The 27,605-nt window shown below is 61.6% G+C and overlaps 2 protein-coding genes across 3 annotated transcripts; both read right to left on the bottom strand.

The window, feature by feature from the left end:
- Nucleotides 1–1,203: 1,203 nt before the first annotated feature.
- FEV (FEV transcription factor, ETS family member) lies at nt 1,204–7,469 on the bottom strand. Its single transcript, XM_054830123.1, has 3 exons — nt 6,406–7,469; nt 5,311–5,385; nt 1,204–2,849 (listed from the first exon to the last, which is right to left on the bottom strand). The coding sequence occupies exons 1-3, from the start codon at nt 6,455–6,457 to the stop codon at nt 2,338–2,340; spliced, it is 639 nt and encodes a 212-aa protein (XP_054686098.1). The 5' UTR covers nt 6,458–7,469; the 3' UTR covers nt 1,204–2,337.
- A 3,156-nt stretch (nt 7,470–10,625) lies between these two features.
- Nucleotides 10,626–18,108, bottom strand: CRYBA2 (crystallin beta A2). Of its 2 annotated transcripts, none has more exons than XM_054830271.1 (5): nt 18,095–18,108; nt 12,778–12,951; nt 12,235–12,376; nt 11,040–11,182; nt 10,626–10,773 (listed from the first exon to the last, which is right to left on the bottom strand). In XM_054830271.1, the coding sequence occupies exons 2-5, from the start codon at nt 12,936–12,938 to the stop codon at nt 10,626–10,628; spliced, it is 594 nt and encodes a 197-aa protein (XP_054686246.1). In that variant the 5' UTR covers nt 12,939–12,951; nt 18,095–18,108. The 2 variants fall into 2 exon arrangements, with proteins under 2 accessions (XP_054686246.1, XP_054686245.1); XM_054830270.1 differs by lacking the exon at nt 18,095–18,108 and adding an exon at nt 13,543–13,605.
- Nucleotides 18,109–27,605: the final 9,497 nt, after the last annotated feature.

Here is a 27,605-nt window from a genome sequence, read left to right on the forward strand (position 1 = left end):
CCCCCCCCACCCCATTTTGCCCTTGCAAGGCCAAGCTTGGGGGGAGGTCCTCCAGCCTCAGTGCTGCTTGCATGGGGGTAATTACTCCTTTCCCTTCTCACTTCATCTCCTGCTGTCCTTGGGGACCAGGCTGTGCAAGGCTTAGGGACCCTGGAGGAAGGGACGCCCCCAGTCCCTGCAACTCCTTTCCTATACATAGGCTATCCTCTAGCAGCATCAGCCCCCCTCCCCTGCCCCTCCTCCCCACAGCCTGAGCCCTCCCCAGAGGAGACGGTGACATCAGATCCCCCTCCCTTAAGCTGATTAGGGCAGCAAGGACGCATCTGAGCAGATGCCACCAAGGCCGTGAGAGTGACCGGACCCTGGAGGAATGCAGAGGGGGCAGCATGGAGGCCTCAGATCTAGGGGCTGCTCTGATCTGGGGGGCACAGGGAGAGGAGTTGGCCACCCCTTCCACGGGCTGGGTAATTGCACGGCACCCCCCTACACAGCCAGTTGGATTGTTGCGATGAGCCTGGCCTCCAGCCCTGGCACCCCAGGCCCCTGATGGGGGTGGGATGGGGAGCATAGTCCCAAGGGGGCGGGGGCAGGCAGAAAGCAGCCCCTGAGTCCACATCAGCCACCACAGGCACCAGCGGATCCATGGCGTGTTCCTGAAGCTGGGCAAGCAGTGCTTTGCTGCTCATCTCTGCATCAATGTCACACATGAGCCTGGCACCGCGGCTTGGGACCTCCCTGCTCCTGGCATGGCGCAGCCCAGCAGGGACACCCGCTGCAGGATCAGGCTGTGCTGGGCCCAGTGCATTGCCCCGAGCTGGTTGCACAGGGCTACGTGGGTCATGAGAGGTCTGGCTCGTGGCATCCTAAATTCCCCTGGATGATGGCAGGGTGGAAGACACCCCACCAGGCCAACTGCATCTCCTCTTTGCCTCCAGCTGCCACATCCCCTTGCCAGCCTGGGAACAGGGTATGTGGCTTCCCTGGAGGGGTGTCTCAAGAAGCCCAGAGGTTTCCAGCTCTGCCCTATCTCCTGGGGGCTGTAAGAGCCAGAGGTGATGCCTGGAGAAAAGGTGATGCAGCAGGGTGGCCGTACCCTTCCCATCCCAGTCCTGTAGGTGCTCGGGCTGGGATGGGAGGGGGGTTGCTGGGTGGTTTCCCCTCTTGCCATCCCCCTGAAGACACAAGAGGACACAGGTCACAGCACCTCTCTGTTTTATTGAAGACCAATCCCTCCCCCCAGCCAGCACAGAGCCCAGCATGCCCAGCTCTTCCGCATCCACTGGGCCAAAGTCCTGCTCCAGAGGATGGGGGCACCTCCTTGGACCCAGGGCAGAGAGACCCAGGGCTGTCCCTCAATGTCCGGGGCTCCCAGCCCTGCTGTCGTCCCTTCTGCTCCACCTCTGACCCAGCCTTGCCCCAGGGGATGTCCTCACCTGTGGAGAGTATCCCACCAAGCCCTGCATGCGAGGTGCTAAAGTCACAGTAAAACTGGAGCCTTAAACTTGGAAGTGACCAGCAGGACATGGGCTTGTGCACAGGGTGTTGGGGATCATCCCACTCTGTGGCATGGTCCTCGGGCACTGGGGAGAAGGCAGAGTTGCAGGGGCCAGACACTGCTGCCTCCGGGCTCTGGCCTTGCCCTGAGGGCTGGCAGTGTCCCCCACCTGCCCCTGGCACCTCCAACCCCAGAGCCCTGCCCTGGGCAGGAGTTAACCTGTGCAGGCCACCTGCTCTCCACACCAAGGCTTCTCCTGAGGTCTGGAGGAGGCCACCTTCAGCAGGAGGTGTAGGAGAGATAGAGGAAGGGAAAGCTTTGGAGACAAAGGTGGGGGACCAAGGAGTGGCAAGGAAGGTTCCCTTACCCTGCCCAGTGAGACCTTCACCCCTGGACAAAGCTGCCCTGGGGCTCCAGCTCCTCACTCCTCTCTGCAGGGAGAGGGGTGGGCAGGCACAGGCTAGGGACAGAGCTAAGGACATTCGTGGGGTGCGCAGCATGTTGCAAAGGAAAGAGAGGCACGGTCCTGCCAGGAGGAGAGCCCATGGTTTTTCCTTCCATTCACACCCTGCTTTAGGTATCCATGTCTGTTCCTAGGATCATGGATCCCTCTTCATCCTAAATTTAGACAGCTTCCGTCCTCCAGCCACCCACATGGGGGAACCAACCCAGCTACCCTGCAAGCACCCCTCGCCCCCCTTGCCACTCTCCAAATCCAAAAGGGGGCAACTGAGAGCAGGGCATGATCCCACCCCTCCCCCCCATCCCTTCCTGCCGAGCTCCCCAGCTCCACAGCCCCATGCCACCAGGGACGGGGAGGTCTGCCTGGCATGGCTGAGCCTCTAATGGTAATGGTTGTTCATGTTGTTGAGGTGAGAGGCTGCCATGGCACTGAACGGGGCAGAGGGCTGGAGCCCGTGCCCAGGATAGAGGGATGGGCTGGAGCCAGGCCAGTAGGAGAAGCTGGCTGGTGTCACCCCCGAGGTCATGAGGTTGAGTTTAGAGATGCCTGAGAAGGGCAGTGGGGCCAAGTTGCCCTGAAATTTGTAGAGGGTGTGATCGGGGGCAGCTGGCTGGCACACCTGCGCCAGCCCGTGGAAGTCGAACTTGTAGGCATAGCGCTTGCCGTGGACCTTGGTCATGATGTTCTTGTCATAGTAGTAGCGCAGCGCCCGGCTGAGCTTGTCATAATTCATGTTGGGTTTGCTCTTCCGCTCACCCCAGCGCCGCGCCACCTCGTCGGGGTCGATCAGCTTGAACTCCCCGTTTGTGCCTTCCCAGGCGATGCAGTTCAGGTTGGCCCGGTCCGAGAGCAGCTCCAGCAGGAATTGCCACAGCTGTATCTGCCCGCTGCCTGCAAGGCCAAGCCCGGAGAGGTTAAAGCTCCCTCTCAGGGAACAAGGAGAGGGGCAGGATGTGCCCTGGTTTCCTTGACCCCCTGCTATGTTGCCCCCTCCCAGACCCAGGTTTCAGATGTACCTCATTGCATCTTCCCTGCTCTAGAGATACAGAAGATGGTAATGAGGTCTTGTCTCCTTTGCAGCATCCCTACCCTATCCTGCCCCCCAAGGAAGAGGAGGAGAGGATGCCCCTGTGCCTCCGGACAGGAGTAGGAAGGCTCTGAGGTCAATGCAGGCTGCAGTGGGTTTGGATCCAGGGTCCCCACATCCCTCCCACCCTCATTCACACCCCACTGAAGATGAATACCTACTCATTTGCTTTGGTGTGAGGATCTGGCCTTGTTCTTTAATCTGCAGCCCCAGGAAGGAGGTATCTTGGCAGTACACAGACTATCCCAGCACCAGTATTCCCCACTGCCACCTCAGCCTGAATCTGGGCTCCTGCCCATCTCTAGGGGCACTGTTCCCTCCAAGGATGTCTCCATGGTGAGCTGAAGTTGGGGTGCAACACTGCTCTGACCTGCACCCCTGGCAGGCACAGGCAGGTGTAGGGGAAGGAGAGACCAGGGCAGGGTAGGCTGCTGTGGCTTTGAGTCAGGCACCGATGTTCCTAATTTCCAGAGGAAAACTGTCCTCTCTGAGCCATGGCCATTGCACCTGCAGCTTGCACTGAGAAGCACCTTTGGTGGGTGCCCCATATGCCCCTGTGCCAGGCTGTGCACACACAGGAGCCTGGCACACCTGGACATGCCTATGGTGAGGCACAAGGATGGGCTCCACTGAGTGTGGCCAGAGGTCATGAGAGGAGAGGGTTCCTGGACCTTAGGGTGACAGGCAGTCCCGCCAGTGGGACCCAGGCACCCTGCAGAGCAGTCCTGCGCTTACCCAGACCCCTCTACCCCCACACTCCCTCCCCAGCAACACCCCCTGCACATCCCGGTTCCCAACCCAGGTCCTTGCAGCACAGGCTCTTCCCATGGCAGAGGAAATGTCTTTGCATTCCATCCTCCTCCCTGTGCTTTTCTGCCACTAATTTGTCTAAAGGTGCTTGGATCCCATACAGAGCCCAGCAGCAGGCAGTCCCACAGCTCAGCTACGCTTCCCTCAAAGAACCACCTTGTCCTGCTTGCTTTGCACCCACCTGTTTTATCTGGTGCCCCCCAATTCTTGCTCTGGAAGAAGCAGGGAACAGCCGTTCCCCATCCATCCCCCTTCCACCAAACCTCACTCAGATATCCTGATCCAGGAAGAGAGCCCAGGTCTTTCCAAGGTATTGTATTTCCAAATCCCCCATCCTGGGACCAAGGTTGGGGATCTCTCCTTTCTACGGTACATCCACAGCCCTCGCCCCTTCTCCATCCCTGCAGACCCCACCCTGGGCTCCTGTCACCCCCCACTCATGAGGTTCCTCACCCCATGCAAGGAGGGCAGGGAGGTGTTGGGGGGTGCAGTTGGGTGGGGTGGCAAGGCTCAATCCTGTCTGCCGCAGGGTCCTATGCTGCAGCACCCAGCAGCTCCTGGAGGAAACCTCCAGGAATCCAAAAAGGTCCTTCACGCTGCAGCACAGTGCGCAGAGGATGGCTGGGGCAGAATCTGCAGTGCAGAGGCAAAAGAGCCCCTCGCCCTGGTTCCAGCTTTGCCCCCCCTTCTGCCCCCCCCCCTCCAAACCAGGGCTCTCCTTTTCCTGCTCAGAGCACCCCCCGATCCCTGTCTCCTTGCCAAGCAGGCAAGCTACATGGCTCAAATCCCACAGCTCTGGCTCCGTGTCTGCCCAATGACCAGCCCTGCTGTGCTCCCCAGCAGGCTCCAAGCTGCTCCCTGGCCAGCCCTTGGCCGATCCCCGGGATCCCTGGACGTCTTTATCCAGATGGACGGCTCCGGCTCCCGGGCATCCACCATCTCCCAGCTGACCCATACCCTTCACCGGCTGCTCCCTCCCGGGTGGTACCTCACCTCATTCCCCCGCTCCCAGGAACGGATCCTCCGAACCCGGATTAGCCCCGCTCCAGCTCCCGGGCTGGCTGGCAGCTCCCTCCCCGTCGGATGTCCCTGGAGCACCGAGGGGACCCGAGCAGGGACCCTGCACCCGCCCCGCTGCCGGGCTCCAGGGGGGCCGGGGGGCGCTGGGCATCCCGCTTCCCTCTGCTGCAACGGGACGGCGCCGCCGGCCGTCGGGGCTCGGCCGCTCTCCCGGTAGGATTTGGCGGCGGGATGCTCCAAGCCCGAGCCGCCCGCAGCAGCAGAGTAGGGCTCCACTGTGGCCGTGTCCCGCGTGGGCAGCGCCCGGTACGCGGACGGGAAGGGGTCCCCGACGGCTGCGGGGCGGGGGAGGATGCGTCTGCCCCGGGGGGTCCCCGCTCCGGGCGGGCCGGGGGGAGCGGGCGAGTCCCGGGGAAGGGGCAGCGGCGCTCTTACCTTTCTGCACGCCCGGGCTGAGGGACCCCCACGCCTGGCTCTTGCCGTCTTTGAACAAAGTTTCCCCGACTGGATCTGGGGGGGGGGGGAAAGGGGAGCGGGTGGGAGTGGAGGGGGGGTTGGAGCCAGGCGGGCCCGCGACCCCCCGGCGCCCACCCGCGGGCAGCCTCCCCGCAGTTCCCGGCCGCTCCCCCTCGCCTGCCCCGCCGCCGCGATGAAGCCAGGAAACGCGTCCAGGAAAAAGGAAATCCGATTTCCGACCGAGCCGGGGAAGCTTTTAAATAGGAATAGAAAATCCCGCTAGCTGGGGTAGGGAGGAGAGAGGGAGAGAGGGAGAGAGCTGCGGGGCAGGGGCAGAGGGAGAGGAGGCGGGTGGGGTGGAAGGATCGGTGGCAGGGGTGGCAGGTGGAAGGAAGGACGAGGGTTGGTGTTTGGGGAGCGGATGGCTGGGGAAAGGAGAGATAGATGGAGAGGTGGATGGATGGAAGGAAGGAAGGAAGGGAGGAAGGAAGGAAGGAAAGAAGGAGAGATGGGTGGGTGGATGGAAGGACAGAAGGGACGATGGGTGGGTAGATGGAAGGAAGGATAAGAAGGAGGGAAGGAAGAGTGAGAGGTGGAAGGATGAAGAAACGGTAGGTAATGGAAGAACAGGCTGATGGAAAGGATGGAGGGTAGATGGAGGGGATAGCTGGTAGCGGGGACAGAAAGAGGGATGGAGGGACAGGTGGGTGGGGTGGAAGGATGGATGGAAGCACAAGGGAAGGGTGGGTGGAAGGATGCATTGGAAGGACAGAAGGGTGAATGGAGGGATGGAAGGACAGGAGGACGGTGGGTGGATGAAGGATGGAAGGGAGGATGGGTGTGCGGGTGTGGAAGGCTGTAAGGGCAGCTGGAAGGAACAGGAAGGGATGGTTGGAGGGCTGGAAGGCAGGAAGGGAGGACAGACAGAGGGAGAGGGGAAGACGAGGTGGGCGCTGGAGGGAGATGGGGCAGAGAAGGGCCCCAGAGCAGCAGCGGGGCAGGGCGGGTGGGGACCGGGTGCTGTGCGGTGCACGGCGCTGCGGCGGGGCAGCGGCCGGGGGGGTCCGCCCGTACCTGGCAGGTACATGTTGAGCAGCAGTGGCACCGCTCCGGTGCCGTGTCTCATGGCAGCTGTGGGGGTGGCCCGCGGGCTGCATGTTTTAATATTCCTGCCCCTATTATTATTATTATTATTCCACTTTATCAGGGAGCAGCTGATGGCGAATAAATGGCAGCGGGACGGGCAGGGGACGGGCAGGGGACGGGGGAGGCGGGGGGGGGAGTTTCCAGGCAACTCGCAGGGGCTCGGGGCCCCGGCTCCAGCAATTTCCTCCACTGTAATTAAAGCGGGCGCTGCCCCCCCCCCCCGCTATCGGGCCCGCATCAGACTTTAATCACAGCCGCGGGTTTCTATGGAGAGCGGCTCGGGCCGCTTCCTGCCTCTTCCGCCTCCTTAACTCTTCGCAAACACAGCGCTGCCATCCCAGCTGGGAGCGGGGCTCGGACACTGCCTGGAGACCACCCAGGCCCAGCCTCCCACCACCACCACCACCATCCCGATCCCCAATCCGCACGGCTGGACAGCAGACATGGTGGTCCCCATGCTGCTGGCATTGCCTGGGCTCTCTGTGTCTCACCGCACAGCATCATCCTGCCCACCTCCATCTCTCTGAGCCACCCACGCTGCCTGCCGTGGGGCTCCCTGCCTGCCCCTTCCCCAGCTCCTGGGTTTTCAGCACAGTCCTGGGGTCCCCTTGGAGCTCCCTGAGCCCTGAGGTGGGTCCCTTGTGTCCCTGCCACATCCCTCCAGCCCCAGGACCCCGGTGATGGGATCCTTTTGCAGTGCCCAGAGCTCTGGGGTGGGTAAGTGCAGCACCAGCAATTGGTGGCACGAGGATGTACCACAGCTCTGCCACCTCCTTGGCTTCTCGGTGCTTCGATGGACAGTCCCTGCCTCAGGGACAGTTAAGCCTGTGACCATCCTGGGGTCTCCAGCCCTGTCCCCAGCTCTGACCCATCTTTATTAGGTCCTGTAAAAGCTAGGTGACCCCCAACACCCACCCAAAGATGCATGGCCCCATCGCCACCAGCTTGTCCTGGGCAGCTCTGGGTGTTGTGAAGACGGGAGGGCAATTCAGGGAGAAACTTGTAACAGGGAAAGGGTCTGAGGTAATCTTAGCTCCCAAAAGGCACATCTGGCCAGGTTTTTCCCCATCACCCATGGCTCCAGCTGCTACATGCAGCTGTGGGGTGCCAGTGGAGGGTCCGCTCTTGGCGCCAAGAGCAGACCCTCTGCCAGCACCACGCAGCTCAAGGCAGCCAGGCAATGTGCTAGCAGTGGGTACTGGCATTTCCAACCAGCTCTGCTCCATAAGTCTGATGCTGTACAGCCAAGCCACGCATTAGCCCATGACCGCTCCTGTGGTGTTTCATTGATGTCTAGTAAAAGGATGAGCTCTCATGCCAGACTTAGCCGAATTTCTTGAAAGTGGTCATCATGAGATGTGAATCCAATGGAAACCAGGATACAGTCATGCCAGATCCATGGATATTATTTATACTGCAGCTGAAATGTGCCCTGCATAAGAAGTCCCAGCCCAATGGGAGCAACACCCAGCTGAGGTGCCTCAGGATGCCACAGCCCAACAGGGCTGGTGGCTCCACCTGGGTGGGGGTGTCCAAAGGGTTTAGGAAACAGGGGCTCCCATGGGTGCTGAGCTGGGCTCCAGGTGCTCCATCCCTGCTGCCCATCGCCATCGGGGACAGAGAGCAGATGCTGGCAGAGGGGGACATGAGCTGAGCTCACGGTAATCCCCCACCAATTCCGTTTGGATGTAACAGCCCTTAAAAAGCTTCTCGTCCCCCAGCTTGTGCCCTGAGCTCCCCTGAACCCCGCAGTGGGGTGTCCCAGCTCTGTACAGCCCAAGAGCCCTGGCTGCTCCCTCGATCTGTCTCCTCCCTAGCCCCCCAAGTGCAGCTCTCCTGGCAGCCGCTCCGCAGCCTCCCAGACTTGCTTTCGCTGCCTGAGTCACTGGAACAAACCGCAGGCAACGGAAAACAAGCCCCGGAGACAACAGGATGAGGTGGGGAGGGGGGGGCCCGACTCGCCGAGCCCCTCTACCTCCCAGCAGCCCTGGTGACCAGGATCCTCCTCCAGCAAACCTGCAGTTTAGGATCAGCCTGAGAAGCAGGGTTAGGACTGCAGGAGCTGGAGATGGGGGGGGAGGGGGGGGGGGGGCTGCAGGGGGCACTGAGGATGGGGACCCATGGGTCCCTGGGAAAGCCGGGGGGGGGGGGAGCTTACAATGGGGTGTGAGGGGACTGGGGGCTTTGGGGGAGGCTGAGAGGTGCAGAGGGGCAGGGAGTGTGGGGTCCCAGGGGTTGGGGAGCCCTGTGCCTTTGCAGAGGTTTGGGGACCTGAGCAACGTGACCTCAGGTTCACGGGGGAGCTGGGACATGGGGGAGCTGGGGCAGACCCACAGGACAGGGGAGCAAGGTCCATGAAGAATCCAGGGAACAGGGGCCCAGGTCCATGGGGGAGCCAGGGAATGGGGCTTCAGGTCCGTGGGGGATCTGGGACGTGGGGGTTCAGGTCCGTGGGGCCACAGGGGACAAAGCCTGGACACGTGGAGCACCCAGCTGGCAGCAGCAGAAGGTCCCCCTGGCTGCAAGCAGACAGTTTGGCCCCTATCCCCCAACCCAGCGCTCTCCCCTGCACCCCCCGGGTGAAGCAATAAGTACCCCACATTTTGCCATGACCCCCACAGTTGTCCCACCGCCCCCCCCGTTGCAGCCCTATGCGCAGGTGCCCGGGACAGCTTCACCTGTGTGCCTGCGGCGTGGAGCAGAGCTGAGCTGACGTGGCCTTGGGCTGGCTGCAGCCCGGCCGGGTGTGCAGGAATGTGTTTGTGCAGGGGGAGAGGCTGGCTGCTGTGGGGCCGTGGCGGGGTGGGGCCAGCGGGGACACAGAGGGGACGGGGGGGGGGCTGGGGTGCAGCCCTGCAGCAGGGACGCCCTGTGGGATGGGGATGCACGAGGTGCTGGGGTGTTTGCACAGGTGCAAGGGGAGAGGGAGCGGGGATGTGTGGGGCGTGCATAGGCACTCTTATGTGCATGCTCATGTGCAAGCTCACACACATGCCAGGGCTGGGATCTCTGCACAGCCCTGGGTGCAGGGCGTGCACACACCAAGTCCCAGGCCAGTCCTTCCCAGTGTCCCAGCACCCTTCTGGGGCACCCACAGCTGCAAGGCCATGCATGCTTGTAGCAGGGTGGGCAGCCAGGGACCCAGGCATCCAAGCCACCCAGCACTGTTCCACTCTCCTGTGGCTTTACAGAGGATGTCCTGAGTGCGGGGAGCACCTTAGGGTGTCATCCGGAGGCCTGCACCCCAGGAGGGCTTGAGGTACTAGGGCAGGAGGAGGAGGAGGAGGCAGGGAAAGGGTGCTGGAGGAGGAGGAGGCTGGGTGGGGCTCCTGGTGTGGTGGCGGAGCAGGAGCCGGATGCTGGCACGGATATGCTGGCGTGGCCAGGCTGGGGGGGGACCCAGACCCTAAGGGTGCTGGGAGCAGTGAGCCGAGCTCTCTGCCAGCTGCAGGACACTGCCCCAAGGATCTCCTGCCCCTGTCCCCAGCACCCTCACACACCCGCGGTACACCCCCTCTATAAGCCAGTGCCCCCGACCCTGCCCGGACTGTGGCCATCCCGTTTATGGCAGCTCCCCCCCTCGCAATGACCCCAACACTCCTCCTCCTCCCCAGGCCCACAGTGGGCAGGGACCTGCCTCTCTCTTCCAAACCGGGGTGCAGAGAGAGGGGCCCTCATGTTCACAGGTCTTGTAGCAATCACTTTACCTGGCGCTGAGCCTGGGGGCTGGACCCAGGGCACAAGCCCCCCTGGATGTCCCCTCCCAGCTCCAGCCCCTTCTTTGCCCAGTAAGGCCAATAAGTTCCCAGTAAGTTCCCACCTCCCCCAGCCAGAGCATCACGGGGTGGGAACCATTCTGTATCCCCTCTACTCGCCGTGCATGGACCAGGGGTGCAGAGAGCTCAGCCCAGGGTGGAGGTGGCCATGGGTCCGAACCCCATCCAGCTGCCAAGAACTGGGGGGCAGCAGGACTGGGACAGGCACCCTGCCTCCCACCCCATGGTGGGTCCCCCGGGCCTGGCAGCCCCCCCGAGGAGCAGAGCAGAGGCAGGAGCCCCCATTTTTTGACAAATGCCTTTATTTGCTACCGGATAGAGGTCTATTGCACAGCAGCCTGGAGGCTGCGGGGCAGGCAGCCCTGCCCCTGCTCAGTGCTGGACGCGGCGGATGGATTGGATCTGGTTGGTGTGGGCCTGGCTGCTGTATTCATTGTACTTCTTGAACTCGCCGTTCTGTCTGTCCCGCTCCAGCACATACTGGTAGCCCCTGTATCCCGGGTACTGGTATGCCACCCACCTGTAGGCAGACCCCTGGCTTAGAGCCCTGGGCCAAATCCCACCCCCATCCCATCCCATCCCATCCCATCCCATCCTTCTGCTTACCCTGGGAGAGGAGGGACAGAAAACACCCCATGGCTTGGATTTTTCAAGGGAAGGGGAGCAGGCAGGTTCCTCTCTTTTTTGGGGTCCCCTTTCCCCATTCTTGGGGCTACACAGGAGGTAAGTGCTTGCCAAACCCTTCTCTCAGCCTCTGCCAACCCCCTCCCCTCTGGTGGGACTCACGCTCCGGCGTTCACTTTGATGGATGCCACCTCCTTGTTGCCCCAGCCCATGGCCTGCAGCGAGGGGTAGTCATCGCTCAGCTCAAACTTGTGGCCCTGGAAGTTCTCCGCCTCATAGAGGATGACTTTGCTGTCGTTGTGGTTCTGCGGAGGTAGAGGACTGGGGGTCAGTGGGGCTGGGACAGCTTGGGCAGGGATAGGGGATGTGGCATCAGAGGGACACATGCCAAGGCACCGCAAGGAGGCTTGGGACCATGCCTGGCTTCAGTGCAAGGCATGGGGGTATCCTTCAGCCTGGCACCCCCTCACCAGGACACCCCAGGACTACCCAGAGGATGCTGCTCTCATGTCCCTGTGGTGCCCATGCACCGCTGCAGGGAGGGTGACAGTGGCCACATCCTCTGCACCCCCATGGGCTCCTGCCCACAGCATCCTCGTGCTCCCAGAGGCTGCAGGAGGGTTGCAGGGCAAGGCAGGCTGCTGAGAGCAGTCCCCCCGGCTCTGTGGGGCTTTGCTGGGTGCTGGGCACTGAGGGGTTAATGGCTGGGACACTGAGCGATGCGGCACTGTCCCCCGTGCCCAGCCCCCACACGCATCTATCTGCACTGAGGAACAGTCCTGCCAGTAAGGAGTGATCTTATCGCATCCCCTTTATTAAAGCCCAAGCATATCTGCCTGGTGATTATTAAAAGTTGGGGGGGGACCCCCCGCTCGGAGGCGCAGACGTGCCGCTATTGCGAGCACCAGTGTCTCTGCAGATGGAGCGATAGAGGCTGCATCTGCCTGGGCACGGCTCGGGTACCCCAGGCGGGAGGGGGATGGACCTCGCACCCCAAGCATCTCTGTGGTCCTGCTGCTCCTCTCTGCTCACCCCATCCCCCTGGGTATCCAGGTTGGGGTGGGGGACAAGGCCTGAGGACCCCAGCCTGGGAGGTGGCTCTCCAATGCACAAAGCAAAAAGAGCTGAGATGGTGTTTCAGGCCAAATTTTAAGCCTAAAGAGCACCTCAGGATCCTTGCAGGGAGGCAGGAGCCAGTGGGTGCAGCCACCCTCACCCCTCCATTCCATGTCCTGTGTAACCTGTCCTCCTCTCTGTCCCACATCCGCCCTCCATCCCAGCTGTCCCTCCGTGCTGGGCTGCCAGGGGGGAGGCTCTGCCTGCCCCGAGCGCACCACAGCGGGTCCCCGTAACTCACCGCGCACTTGATGGGCCGGAAGGAGAGGAGGTGCTCGGTCCGGTAGCCGCTGTTCCCGCTCCAGGCCTCCCACCGGGGATAATCACCCTTCTCCAGGATAAACTGCTGCCCCTGGTACTCGGGGTACTCGAAGCCCACCCAGCTGGAGGGGAAAGGAGGAAAGCCCTCAGAGATGCACGGCACAGCCCCGGGGCTCAGCCCAGGGCTGGCTTCTCCCCCAATCCCATGCAAGGGATGGAGACGTCCTGGCAGGGTGTGGGACTGTCGCTGAGGTTGGGGTCCTTGCTAGCAGCAAATGTCCCTTTTGAGAGCGGGACCTTTCTCCTCAGGGCCACCCTGCTGCCTCCAACCCACGCCTCGGCTTGGCAGGGTCTCCCTGCTTTGCAGATGGGGAAACTGAGGCACCCCGCAAGGAGCACGGGGAGGGAGATCGCACGGTGAGGCTGCGGCAGAGCTGAGGAAGGACCCGGGTGTCCTGGCTCTTGGGCAGCTCCCAACAGTCCCCTGGGACCAGTGGGTTTGTGGGGCTGGTGGGGCACTTACGGGCCAGACTCCACCTTGATGGAGCGGATCTTGCGGAAGCCGCGCTCCATGATGCTGGGGCACTCCATGAGGAACTCGCAGCGCTTGCCCTGGAAGCTCTCCTCCTCCCACACTGTGATCTTGTACTGACCCAGGGTATCCATGGCTTCGCTGCTGGTCATGCGGGTCGCTTGGCTGCTGGCAGAGCCCCACATGTCACCCCGGGCAGGTGCCCACCATCAGCCCCCAGCCACCCTGCTGTCTGCCACAGAGCCCGGGGCACCAGCGGTAACTGCCCTCACACATCCCGTGCCTCTGGCCCCTCACCCTCCCAGGCTGGCACGGGGACGCTTCCCATTCTCCTTCCCTTGGTGCTGGGGGATCTCTGTCTGGTGACCCCCAAGCTGCAGGGGGCACTTGTGATGCCCCATCTCTCCATGTGATGTACCCGGGGCTGCCTCAGTTTCTTTTCTCCCAAGCCCCCTGCAACAATTCCTGGGGTCGGCTGGGTGCGGTGGCACTGTACCCAGTGCAGGGGGGGCAGCAGTGACCCCGACTCAGACACAGGTGCAGGGGTGCAGCCCTGGGGCAGAGCAGCCCAGCTCTTGCAAAGATGGGTGCCAGCATCCCTCCTGCCCACACAGGGTACGGTAGCCGTGCCACACAGCACCCCGCAGCTTGACCTTCCCCAGAGCATTGGCGGGGGGGGCCTTAGGGGGTGGGCAAAGGGAGCATGGCAGCGCCTGTGCAGTGGGGGGGCTTGGGGGCTCACAGCCTGGTACTTACTTGGTCGGCAGGGCACAGAGGCGAAGGTGGCGGTGCCGGTGCCGGCTTTTCCCCTCGTCCTTTATAGGCGGGCACCGAAGTGCCGATGGTGCAGGCAGGCAGGACGCTGTGTCAGCAGGCAGGGGATGGGGGGGCACAGGGTGCGCACCCACCTCAGACTCCGGCTGTCCATTCCAGTTAGGCAGTGTGGCGAGAGCAGCCCCCCCGTGCCCCGCAGGGCTGACAATGAAAGTGCTGGGCTGTGTTTGCGCAGGGGCTCAGGGCACAATGGGCAGAGGGCCTGACGCACCGCTTTCCTTTCTGCCCCCGGACAATGTCCCCGCTTGGCCCAGGGATTACGGACCCAGCCTTTCCCAGGGTACCCGCAGCCTTTGCCAAGGTTGAGGATGGTGGGAAGGAGGTGCCATGGTGAAGCAGGAATTTGCCAGCTGGGAGCTGCAGGGCACTGATGTCCTGGGATTGGGATGTGGGGCTTGCTTGGGGCTGCATCTGCCCCTCTGCCTGCGGCTCTGCCACTGCAGGTCCCTCCTCCGGCCAGGCTCTGCCTTGCATGTCCCGAGCTGGCAGGGCAGGGTAGTGGCTCAGTCTGCATGGGCAGGGCTGCGTGTGGGATGGGAGAAGTTAGGGTGAGCAAAAGGGGTGGAGGAGCTGTTGGCATAGCCACACCTTGGTCACTCCAAGCTCTGGGAGATGTGCAATACCTTGCGGAGGTCCCTATGTTGGCTCCAGACCAGACACTGATTGGCACCCCAGTTACATGGTTCCCACTTGCAATGCCCTGGGCATGTCCCCTGGTCTGGCAAAGGGCTCCCCGTGCTCCACACACACCTCCTGCCCGGACAGGGGACACACTGCACAGCAGGAGGCAACCAGCTCTGGGGCAGAGCTGTGTCCTTCACCCGGGCAACGTGTCCAGCCCTGCCTGTGACTGCACTGTGCCATGCAGGCATCCCCAGTGTCCCCCACCAGGACCTGGGCTGGATGAGGCCAACACGGGCTGGAAAGAAAGAAGAGTGCCCAGCTCAGCTGTGAAATCCTGGGTCTCTTGGCAGCAGCGTTTCTTGCTGCAACCTTGCTGAGCCCACGGTGAGGCCGGGCACTCCCCACCTTCAGCTGGGCAGGAGCCATGCTGGCCTTCAGGCAAGGGCTGGTGCAGAGCACCCCAAACCTTCCCAGGAAACCCCCAGCCCTCCTGGGGGTCCTGAGCACGGGGTCAGCATCCCAAGAGAGCCCAGCAGTGGTGGTGATGGAGGATGCAGTGTGGGCAGCTGGGTGGGTGGGTGGGTGCGTGTGTGTGTGTGTGTGTTAGGATGCCTGGCGTCTCTGCCCCGTTCTCAGCAACAATTGGGGACTGAGGGGTGGCAGCAGGGACAGGCTGGGCTCAGGACTCGTGGGTGCTCTTCGTGTCCCCCCCACTGCTCGACAACAGGCCGGGCAGCATTTCCTCCCCTGCTGCGAGGCTCGGTGCGGGGCTGCGCCGATGCCTGCAGGTCCCAGCAGAGGGTGCAGCCTGGCAGCGGTTGGAGCTGGCTCCCGCTAAGGGACATCGGTGGCCCCGGACGGGGACAGGCGCCGGGGAGGGGACTTTCGGCTTACGATGCCCTGGTTGCTCGCAGCAAGGGAGGAGACCCCCTTGCAGCCGCCTCGGGGAGCAGAGGATGTGGAGAGGGATGGCGATGCTCCCCAGGGAGGGAAGGGGACGCATGGCGTTAAGCAGAACCCGGAATGCAGTGTCCAAGTCTCGACCCCACTTCGATGGGGGTTTGAGAGGGCACAGCCTGACTCCATCCACCCGGCTCCCCCCACATCTCCCTTCTGTCCAGCCCTGCTGCCCTGTCTCCCTTCTGCCCACCTGTCCAGCTGTATGTCCCCATTTGTCCCCATTGCTACCAGTCACATTGCCATGGCCCCTTTTTCATAAGCACGAATGACCCCTGATTCCCAGGGGTGTGACACCTTTGTATGGAACATGGCGTGGTGACACTGTCCTGCTTGCTGGCCAGGAAGGTGCTTGCTCAGGGTGGCCTGGGGACATCCTTCAAAGCGCCATGGGACAGGTTTGGACAGCCCCAACACCTTGGGGAAGGTGGGGCAAGATGCAGAGCTAGCGTGCTGCAGGGTGTCCCCACGCCGCTGCTGTCCCTCGCCTGGGCTGTGTGAGCAGAGGTGTGGAGCACTGGTTAGCGTGGGGAGCTATGGGGTGTGAGGGTAGTCTGGGGTTATGGGGTGCAGGGCACCGTGGGGTGGATTACAGAGCCCCAGGGTGTGGAGCACCACAGGGTATGTGGGATGCTGCAGGCTGTTATGGGGTGTGTGCATGGGGTGTGTAGGACACTGCGTAGTGTGCTATAGGATATATGGGGTACTGGTGCTGTGCCATGAGGGGCACGCAGGCAGCTCAGTCAACCCCATACAAGCCTTTGGATAAAAGCATTGGAGAGGTGGGTGCAGGGGAGAAACCCACCCCCAGATGCGGGTTGTGCCCCTTCCTTGCTTCTCAGTGTGTCCCATGCTCTGGGATGTGCCTCGCTCAGCGCGTTCGGGGCAGCCACACAGGAGCCACATCTGCGTCTGGGGACAGTGGATCAGGGGGCCGTGGGGCTGTGCCGAGGGCCCTTCCCCACTGCGCCCCAGGGTGCTGATGCGGCCTGGCCTCCCGGGGCATCTCCCAGTGCCTCTGGGCGGTCTCTATCACCAGCCAGCATCCCCATGGCCAGGTCACTTGCCACACCTGGATGGCCGGGGACAGGGGAGGCTGGTGCGGGGGCAGACAGAGACTCTGCTCAAGGGCAGCTGCTAATATTGGCTCTGGGAGCTGGTTAGTGCTCGCCCTGGGCCTCCTGCATAGGATAATTTAATAAGGGCCCCGTGTTGCTCCTGGCTCAGCCTGTTCCCTGCGCTAGCAAAACATATCGGGTTTCTCCGTGCCACCAGGCACAGTGCGGGCGGCTGGCAGCCTCAGGACATGGTGGGAGGACAGGGTCGCCTGAGTGCTCTATGCCAAACCCAGACCATTCCATGGTTCCTGGCCGTGGGGTTATACCCCGTGCCTTGTGGGAGCACTGGTCCCGGGACTGTGCACGGCTCAGGGAGCTGAGCAGGCTGAAAGGCAGCCCCAGGGGAGGTGAGGCAGGCGTTGCCTGGGCATCCTGATGCTGATGCCACATCTGGGGCTCATAGCAGCACGTTGTCTTTCCCACTGCTGTTATGAGTATCCGGGCTAGCTGACCAGGCCAGCACAGCTATATGTGGTCCTGCAACTGTCTGATGCCATGGGCTGAGACCTGGCTACCCCCCTGCGCCCCCCTAGTCCCTCTCTTCTTGCCCCCAACTCCGCTGGGGGCTGCACCGTCACCCCAATGGGCTGGAGGTCCAGGGGCTGGGCCAAGTGGGAGCAGATGGAGCTGGTGCCGGCCCCTGTTTGTCTTTCTCCCAGTTGCCTGGTGCTCTGTTTGTTCTGGGGATGGCTTCCTGCTGCCAGGGCTGAAACAGGTGGCTTTTATTTGCAGGGTCTGGCTGATTAGATCAGGGGCAGCATGTAGTTCACCCCACCAAGCCCCACTGCACCTTTTCCTCCCCTTTCTCCCCCAGCCTCATTTCCCTGGGAAATCATCCTTGGCAAAGATGCAAACACCCCCCTGCTTCCCTCCCCAAGCATCTCCCCTTTGAGGCTGCTTTAAACATGGCTGCACCAGGACTGGTAAGTCTGAGCCAAAACTCTGACTTCTGCCTGCCAGGTCCCCAAATCCCAGAGCTGAGGGGCTTGCTGGGGTCCCCGATGCCACTTGTCCTCTCCCAGGGCCTTGCTGGCCACAGAGGACACACATGTGCAAGCACACACCTGCCACAGAAGCCTCCTTGCACTGGTGCTGCCTTGCACAGGGAGCCCCAGCAGACGCCAGCTGCCCTGCATGCACGTGTCCCCTGCACGCCCGGCCATCCCCTCCCCACAGCCGGAAACTCTCGGGATCGCAAACAGCCTGGCAGATGTTGCCGGGATTAGCTCCCACACAGGCACACACGCACATCGCAGGCTGCCAGCCGCTCTGTGCCCGGAGGGGCTGCAGAGGTCCCAGGCACTCAGGCTCCCCCGGGGGCAGAGCTCGGTGGGTTCCTGCCCCACATCCTGCTGCACCCAGGGCAGGATGAGTCCCCAGGGTGAGCAGGCAGTGGGGGAGGGACCCTGATGGGAACTGGGGGCCAAGATGCTGACTGGTCTCTGGATACTGTCACTAACGGCTGGAGAAGGGCAAGGATGCGGTGGAGGGCACAGCCACTTGCAGTGCAAGGGATACCCATGTGTGCCTGCTCACAGCTGGGTCTTGCAAACAGCCTGCTGAGGTGGTCTTCCACGCAGCACCCTCCCCCAGCCTCCAGTCTCCCCATGCCAGCCACCAGTACTCCCACTGGGACCAGCTCTCCAGACCTGCCCGTCTGCTGCCCCCACCGGCCCATCCCTGGGCATGCTGCTCACCCCCTCCCTGTGGGACTGCGGGTGCCTGCTCTGCCCTGTGGCACCCACAGCTCCAGATATGCGCCCACAAAGACCCACCAAGACAAGGATACTCCCAGGGGACACACGTTCACCCCCTGCCACCCATCCCAGACCTTGCCTGGCCCTGGCTGTGGGTGTGCTCAGTTCCCTGCTCTGCCAGCCTTGCTTGGTCCCCAGGGGCTGCCAGGGGAGCCGTGGCCTCACCTGCCTGCTCCCCACTGTTCCCATGGGGACTAATCCCACCTGAAGGTCAGGGAGGCTCCACCAGCTGCTCACCTCCTGCCTGTGGATTACAGCCTGGGTGTGAGCAGGTGGCAACTGCCTTGTCCCCAGGCTGGCCCAGCCCTGGCGTGGGACTGACAGCGGGACAGAACCCAGCCAGGCTGCTCCAAAAGGGGCCCCAGGGTGACAGGTCCCTTGCAGCCTCAGGTGTCCCCCCCTCACATGTGTCAGGTGGGGACAGCAGGAACCAGGGCAGAGGACCTGGTATCCGCTCCTGAGATCCAGATCCTGATCCTAGCCTGCTGGTGCCATCCACTGCGACCTCCTGTCTGTTACCCCAGAACACCCCAGGCTGGCACCCCCAGCGTACCCCATAGCTACAGTGTGCTGAAGAAACATGCTGGTCCCCACACTGCCCAGTGCAGACCAGTCCCAGGGGAGTGGTGATGGAGACAGGGGGACCGTGTCTGACCCCGCACCCAGCCTGTCCTGGATGCAATTGCAGGTGCATCTCCTCCAGTACATCATATCATATTTGCAGGGGCACCACAGGGTCTTTACCTATTGCACCTGGGGTGTTGCCATGGGGGTGCAGGGTGCAAGGACAGGGCTGAGCTGGTCCTTAGACCTCCCCTCCCCAGCTCCCTCAGCCCCACGGCCAGAGGATGCCAGCGCCTGGCCAAGGTCCCACTCCACCCCGGTGCTCCTCCACTTCCCTGTCGGCAACATCTGTAGCGCCAGGCGCCCCGAGCCAGGGTGACGCTTGTCCAGGAGGCAGGCGAAAAGCCTGGCAGCAGCAGCTCCCCTCCTCCAGCAGCTCTGAGGAGGCAGCACAGGCGGGGGCTGAGTCAGGCACTGCGGCAAGAACGGAACATCCTGCCTTGGGGCTCCTGAAGCCGGCAACAGCTGGGCCAGGAGCAGCAGCCCTGGCACCCTGCTCAACATCCATCCCCTGCGCAGGCTGCCCATGTGTTCCCTGGGGCCACTGACTGACCCAGGAGAGGGGGACCTCCATCGCTCACCCCTTCCTGGAGGCCCCATGGGAGGCTGGGGCTGAAGCACTCCGAGATGTGCAGGACTGGTGCAAGCTCTGGGGTTTTCCCAACAGGACCTTGAGTCCTTCAGCAGGCTGCCCCCCCACCCCTTATCCCCATCACTCATGGGGGTTCAGAGCCATTACCTGGGGTAACGGAAAAAGCCGTCCCCTCACCCCAGTGGCCTGTGCAGGGGGGAGGATGCCAGGCTGTACCCACCCTGTACCCAATTCTCCCCAGGAATAGTCTGGAGGTGGGCAGAGCTGCCTGGTGTTTCAGCATGGCAGGATGCAGCTCCATGTCTGGGACCCACCTTCCCCCCACCCCCGTACCTGTCAAATAGCAATACGCTTGCCCCAGAGCCTGCTGGGCTGAAGGCTGCCTCTCCTCATGGATCTGAGTCGGGGAGGGAATGTGTGGGATGGACCCATTGCCTGGGGATGGTATCTGAAGCTACAGCCTGGCACGGGGAGTGCAGGACCCCAGCACAAAACTGGGGAGTCACTTATGCTCCATGCCCTCTCCCCTTGGCCAGGAGCAGGCTGGGGGGGCTGGGGAGAACTGAGGGTGCTCAGCAACACCCTAACCTCCAATATTAGCCCAGCCCCAGGGACACAAGCAGCCTCAGCCTCCTTAGCCCAGGCCTTGTGCAAGCTGGCTGGGTACCTGCAGCCGTGCTGGGACAGAGTGACCTTCCCGGGGCAGGTAGCTCCTGCTCAGCCCAGGCATCTCCTCCAGGCATGGCAGAGCCATGGTGGGCTGGGTGGGTGAAAGCTGAGGTCTGGGGTGCCCACACAACCCTGGTGCTCAGCCCCTGCAGTGCCCAAACAACCTGTGTGCAGCAGCAACTCCCTGGGCTGATCCGCCCCGGGCACTGGGGTGCAGAGGTTAACCAGCTGCCTCTGCCACATCCTGCGGCAAAGCGGTGCCTGCCCCGGGATGGCACACCCCATCCGGGCTGGGCAGGACACGCAGCCCGCAGGCAACACCCAGCAGGCAGCCAGCAACAGTGCACACCTCTGCTCACACCCACACCTTCATATGATACACACATGCACCAGGACACAGAGCAGGGAGCGTGGCAGGGGCAAGGCCAGTGCCACAGGTTTAGCTCAGCAGGAGCACACACACACACACGCATACATGCACACATGCACACACGCATACGCAGGACAGTGAATGCAGCAGCAAGATGCAGCAGCTCCACAATGCCTGCCAGACCCAGAGAGGGCACACACACGTGCACGCACAGCCACGCACACAGATGCACACACACAAAAATATATATGCAAATATACACGCATAGATATATGCACACACACATCCCCGTATGCAACTACACCTATATGCAAATGCAGACACTGCCACTTGTGCTTCCCTGGTGCTCCTCCTGCACCCTGCCCTCCTCATGCAAATCCTCCCTGTGCAAAGCTGCACCATGCAAATCCCCAACGCAGGTCCCCAAAGCCATGCAAATGGCCGTGCAGGGCCAGGGAGTGGGGTACAGCACCACACAGCACAGGCAGCAGCACCCCCATGCACCCCGTCCCCTGCCAGGTGGGCACAGCCCTTGGCACTGGCACCGGCTCTGACGTGGGAGATGTTGGTGTTTAAAGGTTTAAAGTCTCCGGCTCTGCCCAGCACAGGGATCAGCTCACCCTTGGGTGCTAACCCTGCTGTAGGGCCATTCCCCAGCCAAGACAGCCCATAGGGTAACGTGGCTCCCTGGGGCCACCCCCAGCTTTGTAGGGTGTCACAGTTTCCCAGGGCCACTGGTCTGGAAAAGTTGGGAGAGGGAAAGCAGGCTGGGAAGATGGGGTGGGGGGAAATTTCTAGTGCTGCCGCTTGCAGGTGTCCCCTTCTCCTGCTGGGACACACATGCTGCCCTGCACACAGACCTGCTGGTGGTGGCAGCGCAGGGTCTGGCTCCCCAGCTGCTGCCTGGATACCCCTAGAAGCCAAAACATGCTTTTCTGGAGCATCTGGGTTATCTACAGGGTGCACCACAGGTCCCACAGAGTTTGGGGTGGTACTAGGGCACAAGGCAGCCCAGGGGTGCGTGGAACCACTGAGGGAGAGTGAGGCGGCCGGGCAGCATCTCCACAGCCCTGCTCTGCCAGATACCATCTCCGTCGGGCTCTGCCCCCGCGGGGATGCACGTGCAGCAGCTGGAGCAGCACGGGCAGCAGGGTCTGGCTTTGCTCAGAGTTATTAATTGTCCTCTGTTTGATCCCAGCCTGAGCGGGACAGCTGCAGAGGGTTGTGCGTACTGGGGGATGTGTTGTGCTTTCTCAGCTTTTCAACTTTGCCAGGCTTGGTGGTAGGAGACAGAGCCCAGAGACATGGCCCAAAGGGGCCTGTGGCCACCACAATGGCCAGTCACCGCACTGTGTGGTGGCTGTTCCCAGGCTGGGATGGGCACTTGGTTCTGGAGAGATGTGGGGAGCTTAGCACCCCTGGAGATGCTCTTTGATTTTGGTGCTTTCCCTCACCACTTGTTGGAAACTTTCCAAGCATCTGCTCAGGCAGGGAGCCCAGGAGGTCCCTTATCTCCATCCCTTGCGGGGGCACCCCGGGGAGGAAACAGGGCTCTTCTGCTCCAGAGCAGGGGCTGCTGAGCCTCCTCCTGTGCATGGATTCGATGGGGAGGAGGGAAAGCAGCAGGAGTCATCCTGTCCCTTGGCACACTCCTGGGCTGCTTCGCCTCCAGCCTCTCCTCCATTAACACAGTGGGGCTGGGCTCAGCCTTTGTGGCATTTGCAGAAAGGCTGCAGGAAGGGCTCAGGACCCACCTGTAAACTCAGAGCATCCCTGAGCACGGCAGGATCCTGTGAAACAAGAGAAGCGTCTGTGCCTGTCAGCAGTGACATCCCTAGGGCAGCGACATCCCTAGGGCAGGGCAGGAGCATGCTCAGGGCTCTCAGAGAAATCACAGACATAGCCAGGCTGTGAGGTATGGGGTATTTTGTGTCCCCCAAACAACATCCCATGGGTAGGAGGAAAGAAGGTCCATCCATGTCCCATCTCCCAGCTCTCTGGGACTCCCTGCTGTCCCCAAAGGTCTAGCAACAGCCCTGGGCTCTGAATGTCTCTGTGCTGGCTGCAGGGAGAGTGGGACGGGACAGCACACGGGATGGGACAGGAGTCCGGGTCAAGCACTGCACTGTGCTTTGAGACCAGGGCAGGCAGTGCAGAGCTGACCTCCCGGCTTGCCAAATCCACCCCTCCATACCGTTCCATGGCAAGCACAGGCAGAGGGATTGCCTCCTGCGGGAGCTGGTACCTGGCCCACAGGGCGAGGGTGAGCCGCAGGCAACACCTGCCCAGGGCAGCCCAGCGCACAGGCAGAAGGAAGGGCTGGGAAGTGCAGCTCCTGGGAGCAAACTCATGCAGAGGTGTGCGGGAAAGGATGTGACACCCCCCATCCTCTGCCCTCCCTCCCCCCTGCAGCCTGCACCGTGTCAGCAGCTAAAGCTCCCTTGGTGCCAGCAGACCATTGAGACCTACCTGCGAATTTGGCAGAGCCTGGCGAGCTCCACCTTGGGTCAGCCCTGTGCCAGGGCAGGGCAGCACTGCCAGGGCTCCCGCACCTGCCACAGCTCTGCGGCGCTGCCGGGGTGCAAGGGCCAGGCTGGCCTTCCCCAGCAGGCTGCTGCAGGCAGCAGTCAGCCACACAGGCAGGATGTGTGTTCCTAGCATGTTATACATGCCTGTCATGCCATGGGCACATGGTCATGGGTCCTGCACGTCATAGCTTGCAAAGCTGAGTGTCAGAAATGCCATGTGTACCAATGCCACGTGGGTCCCATATCCTGTGTGTGTGCAGGTCCCGTGGTGTTCGTGCATGCTGCGTGTGGATTGCATCATCTGTGTGCACTGCCTGTCCATCGCTTCATGCATGTGTCACGCACAGGTCATATACTGCGTGTACGTGTTTGGGTGAAGACTGTGTGCTGTGCACACATCCCTCATGCACTCCGCACACGGGCTGTATGTTCGTCCTGGCACACATGCTGCACACCAGCTTGTGTGTCCTGCATGAGTTGCAAGCAAGCGTGCACTCCCTACGTGGCTGCGGGTCGTGGGCGCATGGGACATGCTGCACCGCTTGCAGACGGGCTGGACCTGCCTAACGCGAGCCGAACGAACAAAACGTTCAGGTCAGGTCTTGCACGTGGGGCTCGACGCCAGGCAAGTGCAGAGTTGCTCCGGGCTTGAACAGCGTGGGCTGGAGGGGTGCTCTGCCACAGGCTGCTGGCAGCCCTTTCCCCATCCTTCCTCCTGAGCCAGGTGCCTCCAGGCTGGGAGATGGTGTCCTTGCTGCACCCGCTATTCTGAACCAGCTTCTCCGGGGCTAAAGTCCGGAAGGTGGATGCTTGAACCTCCTGCCTGGGAAAGCCAAACAGAGCAGGGGCAGGTTAAACTGGCACGGCAGGGTGGGGAGGCAGGGTGGAAATACAGACAAGGAAGGAAGAAAGGAAGAAAGTAAATGGAGGAAGGGAGGGGAACAGAAAGAATTGGAAAATACAGGTGAGAAAGAAGGGAAGAGTTAAGGGAAGGGGACAGCCGGGACGGTGTCCCCCCAAGCCCATCCCCTTCCCTCCCAGGAGTTCGGGGGTGCCACTGGGCTCCCAGTGCTTGTCCCGGGGGAGCTCCCGGGGTATCCCCACGTCGGAGCCCCATGCCCAGCACCGTGCTCCCAGCCAGGCAGGCAGGACCCCAGCCCAGGTGTGCCGGGCTACAGCAGCTCACCTGGCTCTGGTGACACGCTGGCAGCTGGCAGGTGAGCGGCTTCGCCTTCCCCCTGCGGCTCACGAGCAGAAAATGAGGGTGACGCTGGCTGGATGGGGCTTTTATAGCCCTGATAAAAATAGCGCTGGCTGGACGGTGATCGGGGGGCTGGAGAGATGTGACTGAGCAGAGACAGGCGAGAGGGCTGGGCTGGCGGCGGCGAGCCTTCTCCCCAGCACACCTGTCACGGCTCTGTGTTTGCTCAGAGCAAATATTGACCCAGGGAAGGCAGGCTGGGCAAGGGAGGCGATTAGCCCACCTAGATTAGAGGCAGAGCAGGTCTCTATGCAAACTCTCCAGGGCTGCCTTTGTTAATGGGAGCCTGATGGGCTGATAGGAGCCAGGAGCCTGGGTGCTGGGGCGGGTGGTGGAGAGGAGGAAGGGGGGGGGGGGAGAGAGGAGGAGACATTCATTAACCTGCACTGGAACAACACCAGCTGTCACTTTTCCATCCACCTGCCTGGCTCACTTTGCAGCCGGGGGTGCGGGGAGAGCAGGGGGCCAGGGGAGGCAGGTGTGGGGGTACCCTACCTGGGCAGCTCTAAGTGGGATCTGCTTGCTTGCAATGCTTTGGGCTGCTGAAAGGTGAGGGAGCTATAAGGTCCCAGGGCAGGAGAGCAAAGCTAGTGCCTACCCCAAGCAGCCTGACACTGAGTGCCAGTGATGGCAGGGACCCCTTGTCATCACCCCAATCCCCCTGCTCATGCTGAAGACCCCTCGGGCACACCAGGGTGATGCGCACTTCATTTAGAGGAGCCCATAGACTTCAGAGCCCGGCAGCAAAGCAGAGCTCGACGAAACCACCCCTGATTGCTCTCTTTGGGAGCATTTCCAGCACGGCTACACGGGCCAGGCGCCAGCTCTCCCAACGCAGCCACAAGAATAGGATGTGTTTCACTCCATGTGCACATGACTCCCCGTGGGGTCACTGCATCCCAGAGTCACAGCACTCTCCTGCATCCAGGCTGTGGCACTACCCAGCAGACACTGGTGCGGACACCCCCGTGCTGGCTCTGGGGGCTGCACGCAGAGCCCACAGGGGCCGGGAGGAGTTTAGACATGCTCTTGCAGCACCCAGCCACGCTACTCAGCCCTGATAGTCCTCAATTGATCTCCGCCGGAGCCAGCAGGAGCTGGGCTATCTCTGGGTTACTCTGGCACCCACAGCTCCCTGGATAACAGAGCATGAAGTGCAGCTGCGATGGCAGGAGAAGCTCCTTTGTGCAAGTGCACTGGCGTGTTTGTTTGTGTAGATGGGTGTGTTTGCGGGTGGGGAAGGGGGTAACACTGCTTTAACCCCCACGGCAGACACCTGCAGGTATCCTGGTTGTGCTTTAGAAACTGCCACCGTTGTCCTTTCCAGAGCCGGAAGGTGCTTGTAGGTTGTAGTAAATGGATTCCCAAATGTAAGTAGATAGTGGTGGATCCTTATCAGCCACTGCCACCCAACTCTTCCTTGGAGACTTGTCTCTCCCAAAGTCAGGATTTTGAAAGGTGGGCTCCATCCCTCCTGCCTGCTACTGTCTCTGCAGGCTGGGGTCCCCCAAGCCTGGCACAGGGATGAGCTGGAGCAATGCCAGCCCACACGCCTTGGTCACCCTGATCCTCTTTTTCCAGTAGTTTTGCCAGCAAAGGAAATGCAGAACCACCACTGCCCTGAGTTGTGGTGCTAAGAGGAAACACCATGTTCCCTCTCCTTTTGATGTCAGACAGGCCCAGATGCTTGGGCTTGCTCACTTCTCGATTCTCAGCGTGGGAAATGTGTTGGGCAGGGCTCTCACAGAGTGGAGCAGCAGCTCCTGGCGTAGGCTGCCTGCCTGTCCCCCTCTTTTCCAGAGAAACCAGAAAACCCCCAAACACCACAGCAGTGCTGCTGCAGTTCCAGCAGACATCTCCAAGCCTATGTGCTCCCTCAGAAATGCTCTCTCACCCCATCCTCTCTCTTGCGTGGGCCTCATCTCACACCGAGTAACAGCAGTCTGCCCTTGCAAGGCTGCCCTATGGAAAACAGGAGAAAAGCGGGTCCCTTGAGCTTGCAGAGTGCCCTGCAGCAGCTTCCACCTGCCCTAGCATCTCCAGGGCAGCGTCCACCAGCGTGTGCTTTTCCCTGGCAGGCAGCACTGGGACCAAGCCCCTGCTTACGCACTTGACAGTGCTGGCCGCAGCACAGGCAGGCTTAGCCTCCTCTTGCAGCAGCCAAGGGTTTGTGCTGCCTCACTGGCCCAAGGGGACCGAGTAGCTCACATCAGAGCATCTCTCACGTCCATCAGGAGCTACCTTTGTGCCCTGACCAAAAAGTCCCCATTCCCAAATACCAAAGCAATGCACTGAGCCAGCAAAGCCCGGTATCTCAGACATGGGAGACCAGAGGTGAAGTGTCTCTGCCCAACTCTGCCTAGGGTTTTGGGAGGATCAACTTCATGGTTTTGTTCTGCCCTGCCTGTGCAGACACTGCAGGCTAGTCAGGGTAGGACCTCTCCAGGTTCCTACCTACTACTCAGTATGGAGGAAGAAGGGACAAATCCTAACCAGGGGCTGTACACTCCTGGGGCAGGGGGCCCAGGGGACCGTCCCTTAGCACTGCGACCTTCCCCACATGGGCACACAGCCATGCCAGGTGGGCCTTTGCAGGGGATTTAGTCTCCCCCAGCTACAATGGGACAGCAGAGCCTTGCAGACACCCTAGCAGGGAAGACCAAGAGGAGCTTTGTTCCGTTCCCTTCCCTTTATCTCCCAGACAATGGCACGATTCAGCAGGTGTTAAATGTTTTAATGGGATTCAGGATAGCTTCTGTCGCCCACCTGCCCCAAGGCCATTTCACCCCTCCCTAGGAGCCAGGACTAACAGCCAAGAAGAAAAGGCCTGTTGTGTGTTGCATTAACTGCCTGATGACTGAGCACTCCTGATAACTAGCACAAGGAGGAGGGGAGCCCCATGAGCTTGCCAAGCTCACACTCAGCCATCCTTGCTCTGGCCATGTACCTGCAGGCAGCCTGTCCTGGCCCACACCACCATCCCCATGGGAACATCACCCCCACTTCACCACGCAGACACTAGTGGGAAGGAGCAGGACCTGTACCTACAATATCTCCATTGGAGAGATGTGCATTAGAAGTGTGGCTGGTGTTGGGGCAGGGGCCAAATCCAGCCCTGAAAGCCAGTACAAGAAGCTCAGACTTCTTCCCGCCTGAGACCCAAATGTGGTTTGCAGTGACAGGAATTTCCCCTCTTCTGGGAGCTGGGCTGCAGGTCTGGCTCTGCTATAGTCCCATGGCTCATTGCCTTCACCCTCAGCAGTGGGTAGCAAAAAAGCCTCTTGCTAAGGGACAAGTCCTCCCCACCAGTACTGCATGTCTCTGCCCACTCTTCACCTCGCTGCTGCCCCCAAGATCCAAGCGTGGGGAAGAACAGCAGGGAAGCACTGGAGGAGGTTGTGGCCCCCCTTGCTATGGTCTTCCCACTCAGCAGAGCTTACCCCAAGCAGTGCCTGGGGGTGCTGCTGTCTCCCACTCCCTTTGCC

The sequence above is a fragment of the Grus americana genome, chromosome 6 (genome assembly GCF_028858705.1).
Source record: "Grus americana isolate bGruAme1 chromosome 6, bGruAme1.mat, whole genome shotgun sequence".
Taxonomy (NCBI): domain Eukaryota; kingdom Metazoa; phylum Chordata; class Aves; order Gruiformes; family Gruidae; genus Grus; species Grus americana.